This window comes from Petaurus breviceps, unplaced genomic scaffold, assembly GCF_028583685.1.
Source record: "Petaurus breviceps papuanus isolate PSGF00001 unplaced genomic scaffold, PetGlider_PUasm1.0 91023, whole genome shotgun sequence".
NCBI classification, from domain to species: domain Eukaryota; kingdom Metazoa; phylum Chordata; class Mammalia; order Diprotodontia; family Petauridae; genus Petaurus; species Petaurus breviceps.
The window spans coordinates 8,036,243-8,056,490 of record NW_027187398.1 but is presented as its reverse complement, the minus strand read 5'-3'; the positions used below and the strand labels follow the sequence as shown (position 1 = coordinate 8,056,490).

At 48.3% G+C, this 20,248-nt stretch overlaps 2 protein-coding genes across 6 annotated transcripts; both read left to right on the top strand.

The window, feature by feature from the left end:
- Positions 1 to 129: 129 nt before the first annotated feature.
- SHC1 (SHC adaptor protein 1) lies at positions 130 to 12,476 on the top strand. Of its 4 annotated transcripts, none has more exons than XM_069077961.1 (14): positions 130 to 315; positions 1,817 to 1,916; positions 4,832 to 4,993; positions 5,559 to 5,629; positions 6,191 to 6,254; positions 6,437 to 6,556; positions 6,813 to 6,866; positions 7,039 to 7,090; positions 7,325 to 7,451; positions 8,678 to 8,876; positions 8,975 to 9,038; positions 9,149 to 9,274; positions 9,533 to 9,771; positions 10,915 to 12,476. In XM_069077961.1, the coding sequence occupies exons 1-14, from the start codon at positions 140 to 142 to the stop codon at positions 11,041 to 11,043; spliced, it is 1,683 nt and encodes a 560-aa protein (XP_068934062.1). In that variant the 5' UTR covers positions 130 to 139; the 3' UTR covers positions 11,044 to 12,476. The 4 variants fall into 4 exon arrangements, with proteins under 4 accessions (XP_068934062.1, XP_068934065.1, XP_068934064.1 ...); XM_069077963.1 differs by having other exon boundaries at positions 164 to 315; positions 1,817 to 1,890; XM_069077964.1 differs by lacking the exon at positions 1,817 to 1,916 and having other exon boundaries at positions 160 to 315.
- Positions 12,477 to 13,901: 1,425 nt separating this feature from the next.
- PYGO2 (pygopus family PHD finger 2) lies at positions 13,902 to 20,119 on the top strand. 2 transcript variants are annotated; one of them, XM_069078193.1, is made up of 3 exons: positions 13,902 to 14,255; positions 16,653 to 16,702; positions 17,196 to 20,119. In XM_069078193.1, the coding sequence occupies exons 1-3, from the start codon at positions 14,153 to 14,155 to the stop codon at positions 18,261 to 18,263; spliced, it is 1,221 nt and encodes a 406-aa protein (XP_068934294.1). In that variant the 5' UTR covers positions 13,902 to 14,152; the 3' UTR covers positions 18,264 to 20,119. The 2 variants fall into 2 exon arrangements, with proteins under 2 accessions (XP_068934294.1, XP_068934295.1); XM_069078194.1 differs by lacking the exon at positions 13,902 to 14,255 and adding an exon at positions 16,441 to 16,540.
- The last annotated feature ends 129 nt before the right edge of the window (positions 20,120 to 20,248 follow it).

Sequence of the window (20,248 nt, the reverse complement as noted above, 5' to 3'; positions counted from 1 at the left end):
CATAGGGCCAGACAGTATGTCTCGTATACGCCCATGGGACCATACACAAACTCTTATTGGGTATCATTCCTTGAGGGCACCACCCTGCACTACTACGGGAGGGGAGGGGCAAAGAAATGGAGGAAGGAGGAGACACGTAATGCGTAGAGGGTCAAAGGTTAATCAGGCCGGAAGTGAGTGCAATAAAGTTTCTCCCGGGAGGCTGGGCTTGGGGGGGGTGAAGAAAGTTGGAGCGTCTACTCGAAGAAGCTGCGGCCGCCAGACCCGGAGTGAGACCGGCCCGCGGCGCGGAGCGGAGACCCCCATGCGGCCCTGGTGAGTACGAAATTTTTATCATCTTTATTTAATGTTCTCCCCCCCAGTCCCCTGGAATCCCACTTCCGGCCAACCATGCACAAGTCCCGCCTTCTAGGACCCCATCCCCGGAAGTCCAGCCCCCAGTTCAGGGGCTCTCCGAACCCCCCAAATTTGTCACCTACCTAAATCTTTCCCCCTCCTTGGATTTTCTTACCGCCCCCTTTTTGGAAAGCTCTGCCTTCCTCACCCCCCTCCCCCAGAAACCCCGCCCTCTTAACACTTAGCTACCCCTGGACTCCCCCCAGGGGGGGTTTCCCTCCCCGACAATTCTTTATGGCCAGGCTTTTAGGTGACCCTGGCCCCTGGTTAACCCTACCCCACCCCCAGGTGCCTTCCGCTAGAACTCTGGGGAACGCTGCCCTTCATTAATTCACGATCCCTGTCTACACCTCATTTCTTTGTCCTCCTCCCTGCCCCCTTTTCCATTTAATTCAATAAGCATTTATTAAGAGTCATTGTGTTTGACAGTGCTTGTCTATGTATGTATGCATAGACAAAAACCTAACAGTTCCTACCTTTAAGGAGCTTGCCTCCTAATGGAGGGGACACCACATGCAGGTAGAAAATTAAATATAAATTATGCACAGAGTAATTTCCATTAGCAACTGGGGGAAATCAGGATAAACTTCCTGGAGATAGTGACATTTCAGTGGAACTTTAAAGGAAGCTAGACGTTTTATGAATCAGAGGTGGAGTGTGCATTACAAGGATGAGAGACAGCCTGTGTAAAGCTACAGAGATGGAAGATGATAGACTGTGGACCAGAACAGTAAGTGAATTAATTTGGCTAAAGATAGAATGTGTGAAGTAGGGAACAGCCTGGAAAGAGAGGCTGGAAAATATTTTGGATGATCCTTCCCTTTATAATTCTCTGAAACCATACCTTCCAAGAGATAGTTCTAAGATGTCCCTTATAAATCTGGAGGGATCTTCTGTTACCTGAAAGGTCCCTACTCCAACTCCAGAAACCTGGCTTCCCTTCTCTGTCACACACTTGGTCCTTCTGCCCAGCCTAGCTTTTCTCCCCAGTTCCTGGTGCCTGTGTTCCTGTCCCCTCTCCCATATGATGGTAATAATTTAAATAACTGAGATATATAGCAGTATCCCCATACACTCCTATGAGAGAGGTAGTGCAAGTTTTCTCATTTACATTTCACACATGAGGAAATTGAAACTCTGAGAGCTTAAGTGACATGATCACATTAGTATTAAGTATTAGAGGTTGGGATCATCTAAAGTTTCCCAACTCTAAACCAAGAGCTCTTTCCGCTGCCTCATAATTCCTAACCCTGACTCAAATCTGGGGTATTGAGGCTGGCTGTACTTTCCCTCCCCCTTGGGCCTTAATTTTATTCTTGGGTGTGGGGTGACCTGAAGTGGGTTGGGCTGGAGGTAGGGGAGAAGGGATGGGAAATCCCTGATGAGTTCCCAGATCTACTCCCTAAGTTTCCCTTCCCAGGACCTGCTCCACCCCAGAAACAGCTGCATGTCGTACCTGTACTTCAGGAGCTGGGCTGGGCCATGGATTCCCTGGTGTGTGGAATGGGGTTGTGAAATGGGTAACTTCTCCCCACCTACCCTAAAAGACTAGGGTATTTTGCATTTGGGAGGTGGGGAGAGAGGGGGGTCGGTACTTTTGGCCTTAGAGACTTTGCCCCAACCCCCACTCCTGTTTTCTTGTATGGGTATTCCCCATCTTTTCTCTGCCTGCCTAACCTTCAGTCCAGGAAACATTCCTGAGGCTTTTGCCATTTCCGGCTGCTCCCTGCCACTGTACTCTCCTCCCTTCCCTCCTCCCCCTGGGCAGAGAAAGCAAAAAAAATATTCCCCACCCCCACTCCTAACCTCGAAAAGTCATCTAGTTTTTAGTTCCCTGGAACTGAGTTTCTTCCACATTCTCTTCCAAATAGTCCTTTACATATGATTCTTTGCTATTTTCTTACTGAGAAAGCTATAAGAAAGTGAGTATCTCTAGGCAGTACAGGAGGCTTGGCACAGAATATGTGGGAAATTATTTTTTGCATCTTCCTTTTTCTGTGATCTGTGAACTGAGCCCTGGGGAATGAGGAGATGGGGATGATAAATTTCTTCTCCCAGTGTCTAAGGGGTGATGGGTTGAAACAAGCCCTTTTCTCCACTCTCCCCTCCCCCATTTATCGGATCATAGATTCTGAATTGAGGAGGAGGAGGAGACCTTAGAGGCCATCTAAACCAACCCTCCTCCCTCCCACTCTTTTTATAGATGAGAGGTCTGAGGCATGGAGAGGTTGCCTAAAGTCAAAGATGCTAAGTAGAAGTGGAATTGGAGCCCTGGCTTCAAATCCACCACTCTTTCCATTGCTTCAATGAATATACATTTGACTAGGAGATGAAAGGAAGCTTTTCTCTCTCTGTAGGTTAGAAATGTACCTGAGGCTTGATTTTGAATTTAGTCCCTCTAATCTTTCTTGCTGTCTGCCTTTGTAGGAATTTCTGCCCTCTCTTCCATTTGGTTTGGCAGGAAGTCAGGAACTTGTGGGTGGAGGAAATGGGTTTTGGACTGTTTCCTTTGTCCAGACTCAAAACTGACTCCCCACAATCTCCTTTTCTGTATCGTTAGAATATGGAGGGAGTCTTCAAGGTTGGAGGAGGGTCCCTTTTCAGAATGGCTCTAGATCTCAGAAGGGAGATTTAGGGATAGGTGGGAGGGAAGCAGCAATTGTATTCACATGTATATGTTTAAGGCATCCCTCATGCCCGGGGCTGCCTGTGACCCTCATTGCTTTTAAATTTGCCCTTACTACCAGTGCTTTGTGGCTATGGGGAGGAGTCTGGAAGCCTCCTATCTTTGGGATCAGAGCATAGATCTCTGGGATTAGGGTAATTAGGATCCTGTGGCCAATAGTGGATTTTCCTATGATCCTCATGGAATAGGTAAGTGCCCGTATACAAAAGGTAGAGGAACCCTAGGACAGTTGAAATTTCCCCAGGAGAATTGTTGGATAGTGATGTGTCTTAATCTTTGGATTCGGGGCTTTGGCTTATTGATCTAATAACCAGGAATAGGGACTAGCAGAGCCTTGCCCACTTTCCAAGTGATGGTCGCTTAGTTCAAACATTACCTTGGGAGGATACTGGCCTCCTTCAGTCATGCACTATGTAGGGCAGAACTATCCTTGTGGCTGGTTCAGTTCCTTTATGTTAAGTTGAGGTGCTAAAAAGGTAAGGGAGACTCACTTCACCTGCCTTCTTCCTTTGTAGTCCCAAGCTCCCCAGGGTTCCTTATTCATCCTCTGGAGGCCTTGTTGGGCAGGCTCTATCGATGCACTGGTTTGGCCTTGCTCCCTGGATCTTATACTCTCCCTTGCCCCTTTGCTTAGCATCCCTTTGCTATCTTTCTTTCCTTCCCTGTTCCCCAGGCAGAGGAGAGAGATTTCCTTTCTACTATATCACCAGCTGTTATGGTAGTTTTAGCTAATGGCCTTGAGGTTCCCTGGGGATCTTCTCCCCAGGGCAAGCAGTGATAAGGGTCTCCAGGACAAGGTTGCCAGAATTTTTACCTTGGGTGAGAAAGGGAAATAACTTAGGGATTGTTCCCTTTCCCTGTCTTTCTCTGTTTCCTTCCCCACTGTGCTCAGGCTTCCTGCCTTCCCCTCCCCCTTTCCAGTGTCAGTCATTAGACTTTCAGATCTGTTCTGTCTTCTCATCATCCCTTCCCTTTTCCCCATTCCTGGTTATGCTTGGTTGGGAGGAGGGGGGTGAGTGGATATGTGGAAATGGGAGGGCCACAGAGATTCCCTCCCTTAGGATTTGAGGCCTTGGGTGGGGTAGTGGTGGGGGGCTCTGCCCCTTCTGTGCCTGTGAGTCAGCACTGTCCTCCTGATTGGCCTCCACTTACCAGCTCTCCTCCCCTGGGGAGGAGCCAAACTGTTCCTGGTCCAGCTCTCTCTTTTCCAGCTAGAGAGAGCCTTCATGCTAGGCGGGGTTGGAGCTAGGGCTTCTCTGGGTCTGAGCTGGGGAAGTGGTGGTCTTCCCTACAAGGGCTCTGTGACTACCTGCCTGTATATAGCAGATCAGACTAAGGGTCTGGGAATGCTTCCAGCCCGGCCCCCTTACCCTGGCTGGGGGGAGGGCCGGGCTGGACAGCAGTTCCCCTTATCTCCCAGCCATGGATCTCCTACCCCCCAAGCCTAAGTACAACCCTCTTCGGAATGAATCTCTTTCATCATTGGAAGAGGGGACTATGGGATCCTTATCCCCTGGGGAGTTGTCCTCTCCATCTGCCTCTTCCCTGGGACCCATCTTGCCCCCAGTGCTGGGAGACGATAGTCCTACAACCCTTTGCTCTTTTTTCCCTCGGATAAGCAATTTGAAGCTAGCCAACCCAACTGGGGGACGGCTAGAGCCCTCTGAAGAGTCAGGATGGGGACCTGAGGATAGGGAAGGAAATGCAGGGGGGGCTGGGCCAGACTCAGGCCCTTCACCTCTTCTCCAGGACATGAACAAACTGAGCGGCGGGCGGAGGACTCGGGTGGAAGGGGGCCAGCTGGGGGGTGAGGAGTGGACTCGTCACGGGAGCTTTGTCAACAAGCCAACTCGGGGTTGGTTACATCCCAACGACAAGGTCATGGGACCTGGGGTTTCCTACCTTGTTCGGGTGAGTGAGTATATCTGTACTCTCAAATATTCCTCCCCTCAGCCCCCACCCACTCTTCTTTTGCCTGAGAGACCCTTTTAAATTCCTTGTTTTGCTAGATTTTATGTTTTCTTCCTCTACCAAATTTCCTCTTCAGGTACATTGGCCCTCCGTATTTTACTTTCTACCTACTCTGTTCCCTGCCCCAGATGCTGCTATTTCCCATTCTTTTCTGCTTTTTCCCCCTGCCTTTTTTGTCCCCTAATTCTAATGCAGAAATTCTTATTTCCTGTTCTCTTCCTTTCCATATCATTCTGGTCTTTTCTTCCAACACCTAAAGATTTGTCTTTCCTCATTACTTTACATAGACTGTTTCTCTAACCTCTTCTTCTCTTCCTCTACACTGGGATTAGGGGTGTTCTACATTCAGATACCAAGCATGGTCAGTGGGTAGACGTTCACATTCTGGAATTGATATAGGAGAAAATCCTGGGGGGTCTTTTGTGTGTACGTGTGTTGAGTGTGGTGCTCATAGTAGCTGGCAGAGGTCAAATGCTCCACTTTTCCCTCCCTCCCCTTCCCTTAGTACATGGGTTGTGTGGAGGTCCTCCAGTCGATGCGGGCCTTGGATTTCAGTACTCGAACCCAGGTCACCAGGTAAGTGGGGTCTGTCTGGGGCTATGGGGTGGGGGTGGGGAGCCCCGGGGCCCCAGCAGTGTTGCTGGGGCTCCTAGCAATTAGTGAGCTAGTGGGGCCGTGTGGTCATGATAGCACAGGAAGAGCATTGTTACTGAGGGATGGGGCACTTAAGTGAGCTCATTGGAAGATCTGAGTCCCCCTTCACCCTTCCAGCCTTGGAATGGAGCAGGGGAGCACCTGAATCATTGAGCTTTGGTTAGAGCTTACTATGTACCAGGCCATAGGGATACAAAGATGCTGAAGGGTGGGGGCATGGTTTCAGGGAAAATTAGTATTTGGTGACTAGAAGGGTTGAGGTTAAGGGGAAGTGACTGGGTCCATCACTGGGCCCAGAGGCCCTAATCCAATCAGCCAGCAGGCAGCTCCTTAGTATCATCAAATATTAAAGGCCTTTAATTCAATCAGCCACTACAAAGAGCTCAGAGTGCCCCTGGAGTCTGTCCCTGGCTTCCCCTCCCTTAGACCTATGTTGGGGCCCAGGGAAAATCTTTGCTTCTAAGCAAGTCTTTGTCTTCTCAGAGAAGCAATCAGTCTGGTGTGTGAGGCTGTGCCAGGGGCCAAGGGGGCTGCACGAAGGAGAAAGGTACCTGGGGAGCATTATCATGGAGAGTGGTGATGGGAGGAGAGAGGGAGGGGAAGCCAGGAGTTTATGGAAGATCAGAGAGGGGAGGAGGAGAGGTGGATTTCTGGATATAGAAACTGGGACTTCTTCAGTGGTAGGTCTGTGGCCTTTAACCTCCACATTCTCTGTGGATTCTTTCTTAGCCCTGTAGCCGCCCACTCAGCTCCATACTGGGGAGGAGTAATCTAAAGTTTGCTGGCATGCCCATCACCCTAACTGTTTCTACCAGCAGCCTCAACCTCATGGCTGCAGACTGTAAACAGGTTGGTTGGGCCTGGGGGGATTTGGGAGGAGGGAAGCAGTCTAGCTTGTGAAGGGAAGTCAGAGAAACCCAGGGGGAGAAGGTGAGGGAAGAACTGGGTATCTGGGTGGAGGTAGTTAGAGGGCCCCTGGCGGAGGCGAATAGGGGATGGCACAGGAAGAAAATAAGGGAGTTTGTAGGGTAGGGAATACTAAGGAGTTAAGAACATGGTCAAAGTGTAACTGCTAACACTGCCCCCCACCACCCCAAATTTTCAGATCATTGCCAATCACCATATGCAGTCAATCTCATTTGCGTCCGGTGGGGATCCGGTGAGTTGTGGTAAAAAGGGATGGTGGCTGGGGAAAAATTGAGTAACTTAATTGTAGTGGCCCAGAATTGTTGGATACAGTTGGGGAGGGAGTGAAGAGGTTTCATGGGCTGATGAGGGAGAGGATAAAGCCAAGCCCGCCTCTTAGTCCGATTCGGAACCTGATCCCTTAGGACACTTCGGAGTATGTTGCCTATGTTGCCAAAGATCCTGTCAATCAGAGAGGTAAGAGGGAATCTGATGGGGTGGGTCAGGGAGACACCAATCCATCAATAAGGATGAGGAGTGGGTCAGGGGTCCCCTCCCCAATTACTAATTCTGTGGTCATTGAGGGAATTTAGAGCTTCCTTTGTCCATTGGGTGGCTATTTTCCAGGGAGCCTGGGATGACTGGCTAGTGCCTGAACATCCCCAGCCCCACACTTGTTGCTTATAAGGACAATGCCTGCTGTGCCCATAGCCTGCCACATCCTGGAGTGTCCAGAAGGACTAGCACAGGATGTCATCAGCACCATTGGCCAGGCCTTTGAGCTGCGCTTCAAACAATACCTCAGGAACCCACCTAAGCTCGTCACCCCCCATGACAGGTAGGATGAAGCCTAGGGATGTGGGCATTGGTGTGGGAATATTCCTTAGAGGAAAGAACACCTCAGAAATATAGTGCAAACCCACGATAGCCCATCTAGTCCATCAAGCCTTTCTGAAGCTCCTGCTGCGTGAAAAGCATGATACTAGTGGATAAAAAGGCCAAAAAATCAGCAGTTCATCCTCCTGACTCTGACACAGCTTCCCTTCTTTTTGGGAGAATACATTTCAGCAAATCAGTCAAATGAAACAGACAAAGGAGAAAGCACTAACAACTGGGTGGGGGACAAAGAAGCCAGTGAAGCCAAGCAGTGAGAAGTGACCCCGATGCTAAGCATTGAAGAAAGCCAGTTTTTCTAAGCTGTGGAGGTGAGGGATGTGCTGTCCCTCTGTGGCCTCAGCTCACTTGACAGGTTCTTTCTCAAGCTAAAAGAATCTTAGAGATTGGAAATGGTGGCCCCATGTCCTCACTGCCTGTTCTACCTCTTTCTTTCCCATGTTTTCTGCTGGCCTTCTGAGAAGTCTTCCTTGGGGTCTAATCTCTAGCCCTGCTGCTGTAGCAGTAGCTTCTTTTTCCCTATCCTTTCTTTGGAGAAATGGCCTGCTTTGGAATCTAGGCTGTCCCCCTTTCCAGATAGGCCACCTTTTCCACAGATCCTGGGTCCTTAACCCCTGGTCAGTTAATAGGTAATAGTTAACCTCTGTTATTATGCTAGTATATGACTCTTTGAAGATTTGCAAAGCCCTTTACACAACTATCTCCTTTGATCCTCACAAAGCAACCCTGTGAGGTAAGTGCCATCGAGACAGAAGTTAAGTGACTTATCCAGGGTCACATAGCTAGTAATGATCTCCACTGAGATCTACCTGATCTTAGGTCCAGTGCTCTGTTTACAATGTCACCTAGCTTTCTCTAAATAAGAATCAGCAGGAAGTAGTGGATAGATAGAGTGCTGGACCCATAAACACTGACTAGATGATTGACCAAGGACAAGTAATCACTCTGTGCTCTACAAGTAACCTCATCTGTGAAATGAGATAGTACTTGGTGACCTCTTAGGTCGCTTAGAGTGCTAAAGCTACAATCCGTATTCTAGCTGCTTTCCCTGCTTTGATCTTTTGGGTGAGAGCTATCCAGTCTCCACTTTATGAGATCCCCTTTCTGCAGGCTAGTCTGGGCTAGGGCCAGGGAATAAATGAACTTTCCTTTTCTCTCTTCTCCTATCAGGATGGCTGGCTTTGATGGCTCAGCTTGGGATGAGGAGGAAGAGGAGCCACCTGACCATCAGTACTACAATGACTTTCCAGGGAAGGAGCCTCCTCTTGGTGGAGTAGTAGACATGAGGCTTCGGGATGGAGGTGCCCCAGGGGTTCCTCGTCCACCCCCTCCCAGTACCCAGACCTCCAACCACCTAGGAGCCACTTTGGTATGTTCCCTAAACTGAGCAAGAAAGTCAGCTTGGGACTAGGGGAATAGGGTAGACTACTAATATCTATAGTTTTCATGTTGTGTTTGCCACTGTAGCCTGTTGGACAATTAGCTGGTGGTGACCCTGATATACGAAAACAGCTCCCAACTCCTGGATCAGGTATGGAGGAAGGGAAAGTTAGAACAGCTGGAGAAATGGGGTTGGGGGAAAGGGTTTAGGGGATTATAGACTCTGGGGTTCTGACTGACACACTTCCATTCCCTCTATAGGAAGAGAACTATTTGATGATCCCTCCTATGTCAATGTCCAGAACCTGGAAAAAGTTCGGCAAGGAGCTGGTGGTCCTTCTAACCCTACTGCCAACGGCAGTGCCCCACGTGACCTCTTTGACATGAGTGAGTATTACTCTTCCCCTTAGCTTTCATTTTCTTTTTATATTTCCCCTGATTATTTTTTCCTCCAGTTTCTCTTTCTCTTCTAATTTTTTTCTTCTTTCTTGGCTTCCCTTTGCTTCAGCATGATCTCTGTTATCATCTCAGAGTACTGGGCTGTGGGGGCAGGACTGTTTTATGCCTACTCTAAGAGGGTCTCACTAGTGAAAAGAACCACATGTTGCCTCCTGTTTTTACCATGACTTGCCTTTACTCCCTCAGAGCCATTTGAAGATGCTCTTCGTGTCCCCCCACCTGCCCCTACAACACCAATGGCTGAGCAGCTCCGAGGGGAGCCCTGGTTCCATGGGAAGTTGAGTAGGCGGGAGGCTGAAGGACAGCTGAGGCTCAATGGGGACTTCCTGGTTCGGGAGAGCACGACCACCCCGGGCCAGTATGTCCTCACAGGTCTGCAGAATGGCCAGCCAAAACATTTACTGCTTGTTGATCCTGAAGGCGTGGTAAGTTCATGGATATGTGGACGAACATGGGTGGGATCTGGTGTTCTGTCACCATCCTGAGACTGCTCCTTGCAATTATTTCTACTAACACCTTTCCCCATCCAGGTGGCCTAACTCCCGATGTTTCCCACTACTCATTTCTTAGACAAACTAATTCCATCTGCTAGGGGCTGTTTTATTGTCCAACTTCAATGAGGTTCTGAGGCCTGATACACAAGTCTGTTCCCTCTAGCTTGTATCCACTTAAAAACAAAAAAAATTTTGGAATGTTAGAGCTGGAAGAGACTTTATTTCTTACATTCAATTTTATTTTGTTACAAATGTATATAGTCAAGCAAAACAAATTCCCACATTGGCTATGTGAAAAAAAATGCAGAGTCAATTATTGCTCTGTCAGGTGCTAGGTAGCATGTTTTGTCATTCTTCTCTAAAATTGTAGTTGGTTATTATGTTGGTCAGATTCTGGAAGAGACTTTTAGAGATTGTTTTGTCTTAATTTTTTTTTTACTTGATTCCTTATTTTGGCCAGTGGGGATATAGGTGGTGCCTAAATGGGAAGAATGCAGCACTTGGGTCTGGAACACATTAATTCAAATTCTGCCTCAGACACTTATTAGTACTATTATTCTGGGCATACTACTTAGCCCCTATGTGCCTCAGTTTCCTTGTTAGTAACATGGGGATAATAATAGCATTTAACTCCCAGGGTGGTTGTGAGATAACCTATGTGAAGTACTTCACAAACCTTAATTCACTATATAAATACTAACTATTAGCAATTATTATTATTATTATTACATATAAAGGAACAGGGCCTTGAAAGGGTAGGAGGCTAGGTAAAGGTCATAGAGCTCTACTGTTCCATGCATTTCTCCCCACATGTACTCTCTTTATCAAGAATCCACATTGCCCAGTTCCATAAGATCCTCAGACCACATAGAGATCCACATATTGTCCAAGGTGACAGTCTAGTAAGTGTTAAGTATCTGAGGCTGGATTTGAACTCAGGTCCTCCTGACTTCCGGGGCTGGTACTCTATTCACTGCACCACCTAGTGGCCCCACCCATTCTTCTAACTGCTTTCCCTGACCCTACCAAAAAAAACCCCTCAGTGTCTGAACTTCTTCTATCATCTACCTCCAGGTTAGGACAAAGGATCACCGATTCGAGAGTGTAAGTCACCTCATCAGCTACCACATGGACAATCACCTCCCCATCATCTCTGCAGGCAGTGAGCTATGTCTTCAGCAGCCAGTGGAACGGAAGTTGTAACTGACCTGATCCTGTCCCCAACCCTGTTCCAGCCTCCAGGATACTCCCTTTCACTTTTCTGGTCCCAATTCCAACAGATTTCTGGGGGAAAATGCTATGGTTGCAGCACTCTGTTGTATCTGTGAGTGACCTGAATCCTAGGGTTCAGGACCTGGAGGAGGGATTAATTTTCTTCTCCTCCACCAGATTATTAGTGCCCATGCAGCCTCATGGCCCTCAGATGGGCCTGGGCAAGACCCCCTAACAGGAGAAAGGAATCTTGGGGACAACTCCAGTGGAATGGGATTTTTCTTCAAAGGGATAGAATTCTGTCCCTCCTCCAATGTTTAAACCTTGTGCCTTTGACCATGCGCCAGGTCTAAATAAGTTTTATGCAAAGTTTTCCTGTGGGCTAGAAATGATGATACTCCATCTGCCCCCTCCCCCCTCCCCTGTCCCCCAGTCCTTCTTTAGCCTGGGACTCCCAGATTGGGCTTGGGAGACTAGGGGCAGATGTGGTTGCTTGCCCTTCAAAGAGGATGTTTACTCCTCAGAGCCTATCCCAGAACCCCACTTCCTGGCCAGGGGGAGGTGAATGTCCTATCCCTATTCCTCCCCTCTGCCACATACACAGAGTGCCTCCTGGCCAGGACCCCTATTTTAGGGGTCTGTATATACATTTCGTAAACATCCACTCCCCCACCCCCAGCGTTGCATGCACATTGTCCTACTTTACAGCCAAAGTGTAGCCCCTTGTAGCCTCTCCAACTCCTGTGGGTTGGACAGTGAATCCAGTGTTTGGTTCTTCTATACAGTCAACTCTCAATTTCTGCATTATTTGAGGGGTAATGGTTATCTATAGCAGTGGATAATCCCCAAATAATTTTTATTTAGTTTGGGAATATTATAGTTTTGGCAACTGAATTATTTCCTGATTTTGTCTTGCTTGAGCACAAAAGTTATCTCATCTTTATACATCTAGCACCTTTTTTATTTTTTCAAAGACTTCATCTATTATATCATTTTACCATCATGACTAGCCTGTGTAATAAGTAGCACAGGCATTATTATCTCCATTTTACAGGTGAGAAAACTGATGCATAGAGAAGGTTAGGTGATTGTTGAAGGCCACATAGCCAGTAAATGGCCAGGACTAAAAGCCAGACCTCATCCTAGCCTAGGAAAAAGGCTGGAATTTAACTTTGCTGCAGATAAGCCTCAGAGGGGATCATTCAAATCAATGTATTTATTGAGTACCTGTTGCTAGACATTGTGAGGAATACAGAAGAGATAGAAGATACTCTTGAGGAGTTGTGGATAATAGAGAGTTGACTGTATCTTTATCTCCTCCTCTTCTATTTCTCTCTCCTTCCCTTATTTTGTTTGAATCTATTCACGGGTCTCACTTATACCAAAGGGAAATGTCATTAAAGATCATTATTTCTTTTACCAAATGTCTCCCTACCAATCCATCATCTCTTCTCCAGTTCCTTTGGAGACTGCTTGGGGTTGGGGGGAAATGAAAGCAAGCTCTGACCTCACCTACAAGTGAGGGGAATGTGTATGTGGTGTTTGGGCTTGTATGTATCTGTTTGATAGATTGTGGTAGGTGTTGTGGTAGTGTGATATGAGGGGTAATGGATGGGATATTGGGGTGTGTGTGTGTGTGTGTGATATCACTGTAGGAGGGATATATGGGTGTTAGTATATGTGTTGTGTTCCTCCAAGGGATGTGTTGATGAGATGTTGATGCTTATTTGGGTGTGATTGATATACTATGAACATGTCTGCATGTGGTATGAATATGTAGGAGGGTTGTCTGAGTGTTAATGTGATACTGATATGATTGTGTGTGTCTGGGTATATTACTATAGGAGTTATATCAAGGTGGGATATATTGTTAAAGTAGTATAGATGTGGAATTGATACATTTGTGATGACATGACTGTGGATATATTATGATACTGATGGTTGTATGCAGGGAAAGGACCTGGATATAATAATGTATTTGTATATAGAAGGGATTTCTAGGTGTTGTATCATTGTCGAACCTGTGTCTGACTGTAATAATACCATAGAAAAGGTGGATGGGTATGAGTGGCATGGTTGTGTATCTGGATGTGGTATAGGAACCATATGTGACTGCGATATATATGGTTGTATATATGATTGTGGCATTAATGCACGTGTGATAGTGATATGACTATATGTTTGGGTGGAGTATCACTGTAGGAGGGGCAGATATGTGTGTGACATGGTTGCTGTGTGACATTGACATGGCTTTATATATGTCTGGGGGGTATCACTAGGAAGGGTGGATATCTGGATGTAGTTTCCATCGTAGGTGAGGTGGATGGGTTTGTGACATGGTTGTGTGAGTGACACAACTGTACATGTGTCTGGGAGTAGTATCACTGTGGAGGGGGGTGGATGATTGTGAGTGTATTAGAGCTGTACTGTCTGGGGGTTAGCGCCATAAGGAGGGGTAGGTGGATGTGAGTGTGACAGGTGGGCCTGCACCCGTGTCTGGGGGGGTGGCACCACCAGGAGGGGTGGGTGGATGTGTGTGACAGTGACGCCTTTACCTGTGTCTAGGGGCGGCACCACAGGGAGGGGTGGGCGGATGTGATGCCTGTACGTGTGTCTGGAGGTGGCATCACTGGGAGGGATGGATGGGTAGGTATTTGCGCGCGAAGACCCTGAGCACCAAGTCGGTCGGGTCTGACCCTTCCAGGATGATAGTCTGTTCAAGAATGGGTGCGCTGTGTTATGGTCAGGCCTGGCTGGACCTTCCCCTTAGAGTCCCCGGTTCCTGGGGCTGATGGTAGAGTCCTTGTTTCCGCCTGCTTGTCTCTTTCTCCCCTCCCCACGAAGCTGGAATGGTAGAGCCCGGGCTGAGTTCCGGTTCCGGTCCTGGCGGCTGGCGGGCGGGCGTTGAGTCGAGAGGGAGCTTCCTATCCGCTCTGGGGCCTACTCCCTCCTCCGTGCTGCCCACGATGGTACCGCCCAGGGGCCTGCGCTGGCCCTGATCCCCCCCTCTGGGAGATGGTGCAGGCCGGGGGCTCCTTGCCCCCCCGCCGCCGCCCCGGCGGCCGCCGCCGCCGCCGTCGCTGACCCGCGCCCCCGCCCCATGGCCGCCGCGGCGCCGCCCCCCCCTGACAAGCTGGAGGGAGGAGGCGGCCCCGCCGCGCCGCCAGCGCCGCCCAGCACCGGGAGAAAGCAAGGCAAAGCCGGTGAGAGCGGGGGCGGGGGGCTGGGGCTTGTGCGGAGCATCCCGGGTGTCGGGAGTGGGGGTGGGGGTCTTAAGCAGAGACTTAGAGGAATAGGGAGGATCCCAGGTGTAACCTGAGGTGGGAGGGGGGTTGGGGGGATAGGAGTGTCAGGTAGAAGAAACGGGGATGGGGGGGGTCGGGGGTCTTAGGCCTGGGAGTTATGGGTCTCAGGAGTTTGAGGTCTCAGGCTGCAGGCTCTGAGGCTCCAGGTCGAAGTGTGTGTGATACCAGACCTAGAGATCATAGGTTTGGAAGAGTCTTCCAGGGCAGGGGCATAAGAATTGTGATGTGGATCTGAGGATTAGGGTGGGACTTATTGGCTCCTGGGCCGACAAGTCTGGGGGTTGAGGGAGTCACAGACTGAGGCCAGAAGGCATTATAAATTGAGGTATATTAAGGGTTAGGGAATTCATAGACTGAGAAGGGATTGGTTTTACAATTTTGCAATGACTAATGACCCTTGGAATTCTCGAATTCTGTGCTTTTGTGAAGTCTGGGGTGGGGGGTAGGAGTAGAGGTCACAGGAAAGGATTTGTAGGGTTTGAGGGACTTCCATCAATGAGCATTTATTAAAGATTTACTATATATGACAGACAATATGCTAGCTAGTAGCTGGTGATACAGAAAAAGGTAAAAAACAGTACTTTCCTTCAAGAAGTAAATGTTCTAATGGAGGAGACAATATATAAATAACTAGGTATATACAAAGCAGATGGGAGATGATCTGAAAGGGGAAGCTGCTGGGGGACCCAGGAAAGCCCTCCCAAAGATGGTGGGCTTGGAGCTGAGTTTTTTTTTTTTTTTACATTTTCAGTTCCAATTCTCTTCCTCCCTTCACTCCCTCCCCCAACCTTTGAGAAGGCAGGAAATATGATACCATATGAAGTCATGCAAAACATATTTCCACATTAGCCTTATGTTGTGGGGTAGAAAAGTAAGAAATAAAGTGAAAAAAAAATACTTCAGTCTGCACTCAGAGTTCATAGGTTCTCTCTCTGGAGGTGAATAGCATTTTTTATCATGGGTCCTTTGGAATTGTTGTGGATCATTGACTTGATCCAAGTAGCTAAGTTTTTCTGCAGTTGATCATTCTTACAGTATTGTTGTTACCGTGTCCAGTGTTCTTCTGGTTCTGCTCATTTTTCTCTGTATCATTTCATATAGTTTTCCCAGGATTTTCTGAAACCATTCCCTTGATTTCTTTCAGCAAAATAGCATACCATCACAATCATATACCACAACTTATTTAGCAATTTACTAAGTGATGGGTATCCCCTCAGTTTCCAATTTATTGCCACCACAAAAAGAGCTGCTATAAATATTTTTGTACAAATAGGTCCTTTTTCTCTTTCTTTGATCCCTTTGAGGTATAGACCTAGTAGTGGTATTACTGGATCAAAGGAGCATAGTTTTATAGCCCTTTGGGCATAGGTCCAAATTTTCCTCCAGAATGGTTGGACCAGTTCACAAGTCCACCAACAGTGCATTACTCTCCCTGTTTTTCTACATCTCCTCCAGCATTTGTCATTTTCCTTTTCCATCGTGTTAATCTGACAGGTGTGAGGTGGTGCTGTTGTTTTAATTTGCATTTCTCTAATCAGGGATTTAGAGCATTTTTTCATATGATTATAGATAATTTTGATTTCTTCTGAAAACTACCTGTTCATTTACTTTGACCAAGTATTAATTGGGAATGGTTGCACAAAGGAAGTCAGGGGAACTAAAAGGAAGAGGTGTGTGGGGGTGGTGCGGAACATTGCAGGGGAACAGGATAGTCAGTGGGTACAGAGGTGTCTGGATTTATAGGAGATGCCACCCTCTGCACTGAAGGATCTGAGAGGATGGTCTGGCCATGGGTCCAGCAGGGTTTCAAAGGTCGTTGGAGTTGACCTACTTCTAAAGTTGAGGGGGCTCTTGATTGGGACCAATCTGAAATGCATGCCAGGTTCCTAGAGAACTCTAGCCAGATCCTGAGTCTTGGAGACTTAGGCCTGAATTATGTAGGGGGGGGGGGCTAGGTTGAGGGGAAAGGGGGCAGGGTCAGAAATCCAGGGAGTCCTAGACTGAAGCTCTAAAACACTCCTTTAAATCCCACACTAAGTCTGAAATTTTTCTTCTTCATCCTTTCCTCCCTTTCATTCTTCAGCCTGGGATCCCAACTTGAATGGGAGTTGGGAGAAGAGCAAGGCTTGGATTGGAGGTAGTACATAGACCCTGCAGCATTGGGAAGAGGCATAGATAAGGAGGTGACAGAGATTTGGTGACTTGAGGCATGGCTTTGGGGAAGGGGGTTTGGGAGTCCTAGATTGGCCATGTCTTAGAGACTTGTCCTCCTCAACCATTCTTTCCTTCTTCCAGGTCTGCAAATGAAGAGCCCAGAAAAGAAACGGCGCAAGTCAAATACTCAGGTGAATGTTGTGTTTTAGGTGGGGTGGTGGTCTTTTTCCGTTAGCCAAGATCCTGGTTCTCATGTGCCTATCCTACTTTTAAGCTTTAGTGTTCCCCTCTGTTCCTTGGACCAGGTATAGGAAGGGAAGAGGTGGAGGAGTTCCTTTTGATGATGTTCTTGGTCCATTCACTATCCCATCAATCTTACCCTGAAGTGGGTTGGGTTTGATTATTTAAAAGCCCCTTCCCACTCTCAATCCTATGGTATGAGTGAGCTAAGAGACCTGGTTTGATACAAGATTCCTCAAGGTTCCTGTTTTGGTCAGGCTTTGTCAACAGCCAGGATCATTCCCTATCTACCAGATTTTCTCTATTGTTCCCACAATCCCTTTTTCCTTTCTGTTGTAAATGAATTGTATTTCTGGATCTCCCTTCCTGTACTCCAGGTCTTTAGTTTCCTCCATTCTTTCAACTTTAACACCCCCTCCCCTTCTTTGTCCTTCCCCTTCCTAGGGCCCTGCATACTCACACCTGACGGAGTTTGCACCACCCCCGACCCCCATGGTGGATCACCTGGTGGCATCCAACCCATTTGAGGATGACTTTGGGGCCCCCAAGGTTGGGGGGGCAGCTCCTCCATTCCTTGGTAGCCCTGTACCCTTTGGTGGATTCCGTGTGCAAGGGGGCATGGCAGGCCAGGTGCCCCCAGGCTATGGTGGTGGAGGTGGCAGCGGGCCTCAACCACTTCGACGACAGCCTCCTCCTTTCCCCCCCAATCCAATGGGTCCTGCCTTCAATATGCCCCCTCAGGGCCCTGGGTACCCACCCCCAGGTAACATGAACTTCCCCAACCAGCCCTTTAACCAGCCCTTGGGCCAGAACTTTAGCCCTCCTGGGGGACAAATGATGCCAGGCCCTGTGGGGGGTTTTGGACCCATGATTTCACCTACTATGGGGCAGCCACCCAGAGGGGAGCTGGGCCCTCCTTCTCTTCCACAACGATTTGCCCAGCCAGGTGCTCCCTTTGGGCCCTCACCCCTTCAGCGGCCTGGTCAAGGGCTCCCAAGTCTGCCCCCCAACACAAGCCCCTTCCCTGGTCCTGATCCTGGTTTCCCTGGTCCTGGGGGAGAGGATGGAGGGAAACCCCTAAACCCTCCTGCAGCAACTGCCTTCCCACAGGAACCTCATTCAGGCTCACCTGCTGCTGCTGTCAATGGCAACCAGCCCAGTTTTCCCCAGAACAGTGGTGGTCGGGGTGGGGGCACCCCAGATGCCAATAGCTTGGCACCTCCAAATAAGACAGGTGGGGCATCGGGGCACCAGCCCCCTCCAGGCTTGGTGTACCCATGTGGGGCATGCCGCAGTGAAGTGAATGATGACCAGGATGCCATTTTGTGTGAAGCATCATGTCAGAAGTGGTTCCATCGGGAGTGTACTGGCATGACAGAGAATGCTTATGGGCTGCTGACCACCGAAGCTTCAGCTGTTTGGGCCTGTGATTTCTGCCTCAAGACCAAGGAGATCCAGTCGGTCTACATCCGAGAGGGCATGGGGCAACTAGTGGCTGCCAATGATGGGTGAATTGGGCACATTTGGTGTGGGACCAAGCAATCTCCTTGAAGACCATGGACCTTTTCCTCTTGTGGCTCTTGGTCCCAGCTCCCCACTCAGGCTGGGAGGAGGCATAGTGACTCCTGGGGGTAGGAGAAGGGATTTACTGGGCAAGAGAATGCTTAGATCTCTCTCCTTGGAACCTGCCCATTAAGGGCTAAGAAAGAATACCCTGGGAGGCCAAAGCCCCAGTGAGCAGTGCCATTCTCCGATTGTTCAGGGTGTCTTAAAGAGGAAAGGATAGAGGGATAGGATATGAGTGGACATTATTGATTAGGGGCTGCATTTCTTTGCTGGTGCCAGATGCCTTCTAGTATCTGTGCCTAACACTCCTACCCAGCCTCACTCTGAGGGATAAACTCCTGAATGTTTTTCCGCCCTCTGGCCAGAGGTAATTGTCAGGGTTTTCCCCCATTCCTTCAGTGGCCTACCATGGGGGTTTTAGCCCAGTGCAGAAGACAGTATTAGACAATGAGTGGAACCAGTTGGTAGGGGTCATCCATTATTTCTAACTATCATCCCCTTTCCACTGGCCTCCCTCCTCTGGAACCAAAAGGCTTTGAGGAAGCTAGATGAAGGTCTGAACCATAACATTCCTGGAGATTTTGGTGGCAGCAGGATCAGAATGGTTGAGAGCTGATGTTCTTAAGACAGTCCCCTCCTCATACCAAAGTCACAGGTCCCTCCCCAGCTTCAGTGTATTCATCTCCTGGTCTATGTCATGCTTCCTAACCCCCAAGACTTTGTACATCTCTTATACATTATCCTAAATCACTTTTTTCAAATCTGCCCTTTTACCTATAGCTCCTGTGTCTTCTCCATGGTGAGAGCCCAAGAAAGAATAGAAACCCCAATAATTTTCTCAGTCATTTATTTCAGTTGTTTTAATAGGATAAAAGTGAAGGTTTCATCTTACCTATTTGAATGGGGCAGTTACTCCCAATCCTGGGATCCTTATAGGGAAAGGGGAAGGGAAAGAATTGAGTATTTTTATATTTCTCACTTCCTAGCCCCTCACCATGTCCCAAGGCTTAATAATGATCCAGCAGTTTAAAATCTGATTTCTCATCAGCCCTTTACAGAGTATTTTCTCTGTTAATAAAGCCACTTGGCTGATGAAGAGAGATGACTGCCCAGCATAGAGCCTTTCTGATTAGCCCACTTTGGTTCAGAGGTATGTGAGTACCTGACTTGCCCTCTCTCCACCCAAGCGAAACCCTCAGCTTGCATATCAGCTCCCCATTAGTGATTGGAGGTGAGGTTTAGTCACCTGGAAGGAATTAGCAGCTTCTAGCTGTGGGTACTCAATCCTTTAGTTGAGGAGGGAACAATGAAAAAGGGCCAAGATACTTTCCCCCCCTCTGTTCCTTAACTAGATGTCCCGTTCTTTTCTTCAACCAGGCACCCTAGCAGCTTTCCCCAGTTCCAGAGCACTTGGATAAGATAACTCCAAGACAAGGGGACTGGGCATCTAAATTTCTTGTCTGTTTCTGCTAATATTTGAAGCCTTTAATTCCTGAAGAGTGGACCTGTGTTCCCATCCCTCTTCCCCTGGAAAAAAAAGAACAATGAAAACGAAACATGAGAAGTAACTGAGTACAGATGGATGGACAGCCACACTGTTAAATTTTGTGTTATGTTTTGGTTTGCCTCTGGTGTCCCTCCCCGTTATTGCTATTTTTGTGCATTTCCCTTCTATTTTCTTTTGTAAAGCACCATCCCCTTCATCCACTAAGAGTAGGGTGGAGTGGGCCGAGGTGGATTGGCGTTGGTGGGGCCTTCGGTCCTTTTGTATGGTTGGATTTATAAAGTGACTTGAAAAACCATGTTGGATCCCTGGCTTGTCTTTGGGAGAATACTGGGTGGGGTATCTGTAATACCACTGACCTCATGGATGCTTAAATCTTGTTGAGAACCCCTTTACTGTCTCCCATGTGCATTTGCTCACTCCCCAA

Bases quoted from the DNA above. Each gene is read 5' to 3' on its own strand.
- PYGO2 (XM_069078193.1), top strand. From the start codon at position 14,153: ATGGCCGCCGCGGCGCCGCCCCCCCCTGACAAGCTGGAGGGAGGAGGC. The intron at 14,256-16,652 runs GTGAGAGCGGGG...TCCTTCTTCCAG, and splicing joins GAGAAAGCAAGGCAAAGCCG to GTCTGCAAATGAAGAGCCCA. The intron at 16,703-17,195 runs GTGAATGTTGTG...TCCCCTTCCTAG, and splicing joins GGCGCAAGTCAAATACTCAG to GGCCCTGCATACTCACACCT.
- SHC1 (XM_069077962.1), top strand. From the start codon at position 4,505: ATGGATCTCCTACCCCCCAAGCCTAAGTACAACCCTCTTCGGAATGAA. The intron at 6,255-6,436 runs GTACCTGGGGAG...ATTCTTTCTTAG, and splicing joins GGGCTGCACGAAGGAGAAAG to CCCTGTAGCCGCCCACTCAG. The intron at 8,877-8,974 runs GTATGTTCCCTA...TTGCCACTGTAG, and splicing joins ACCACCTAGGAGCCACTTTG to CCTGTTGGACAATTAGCTGG.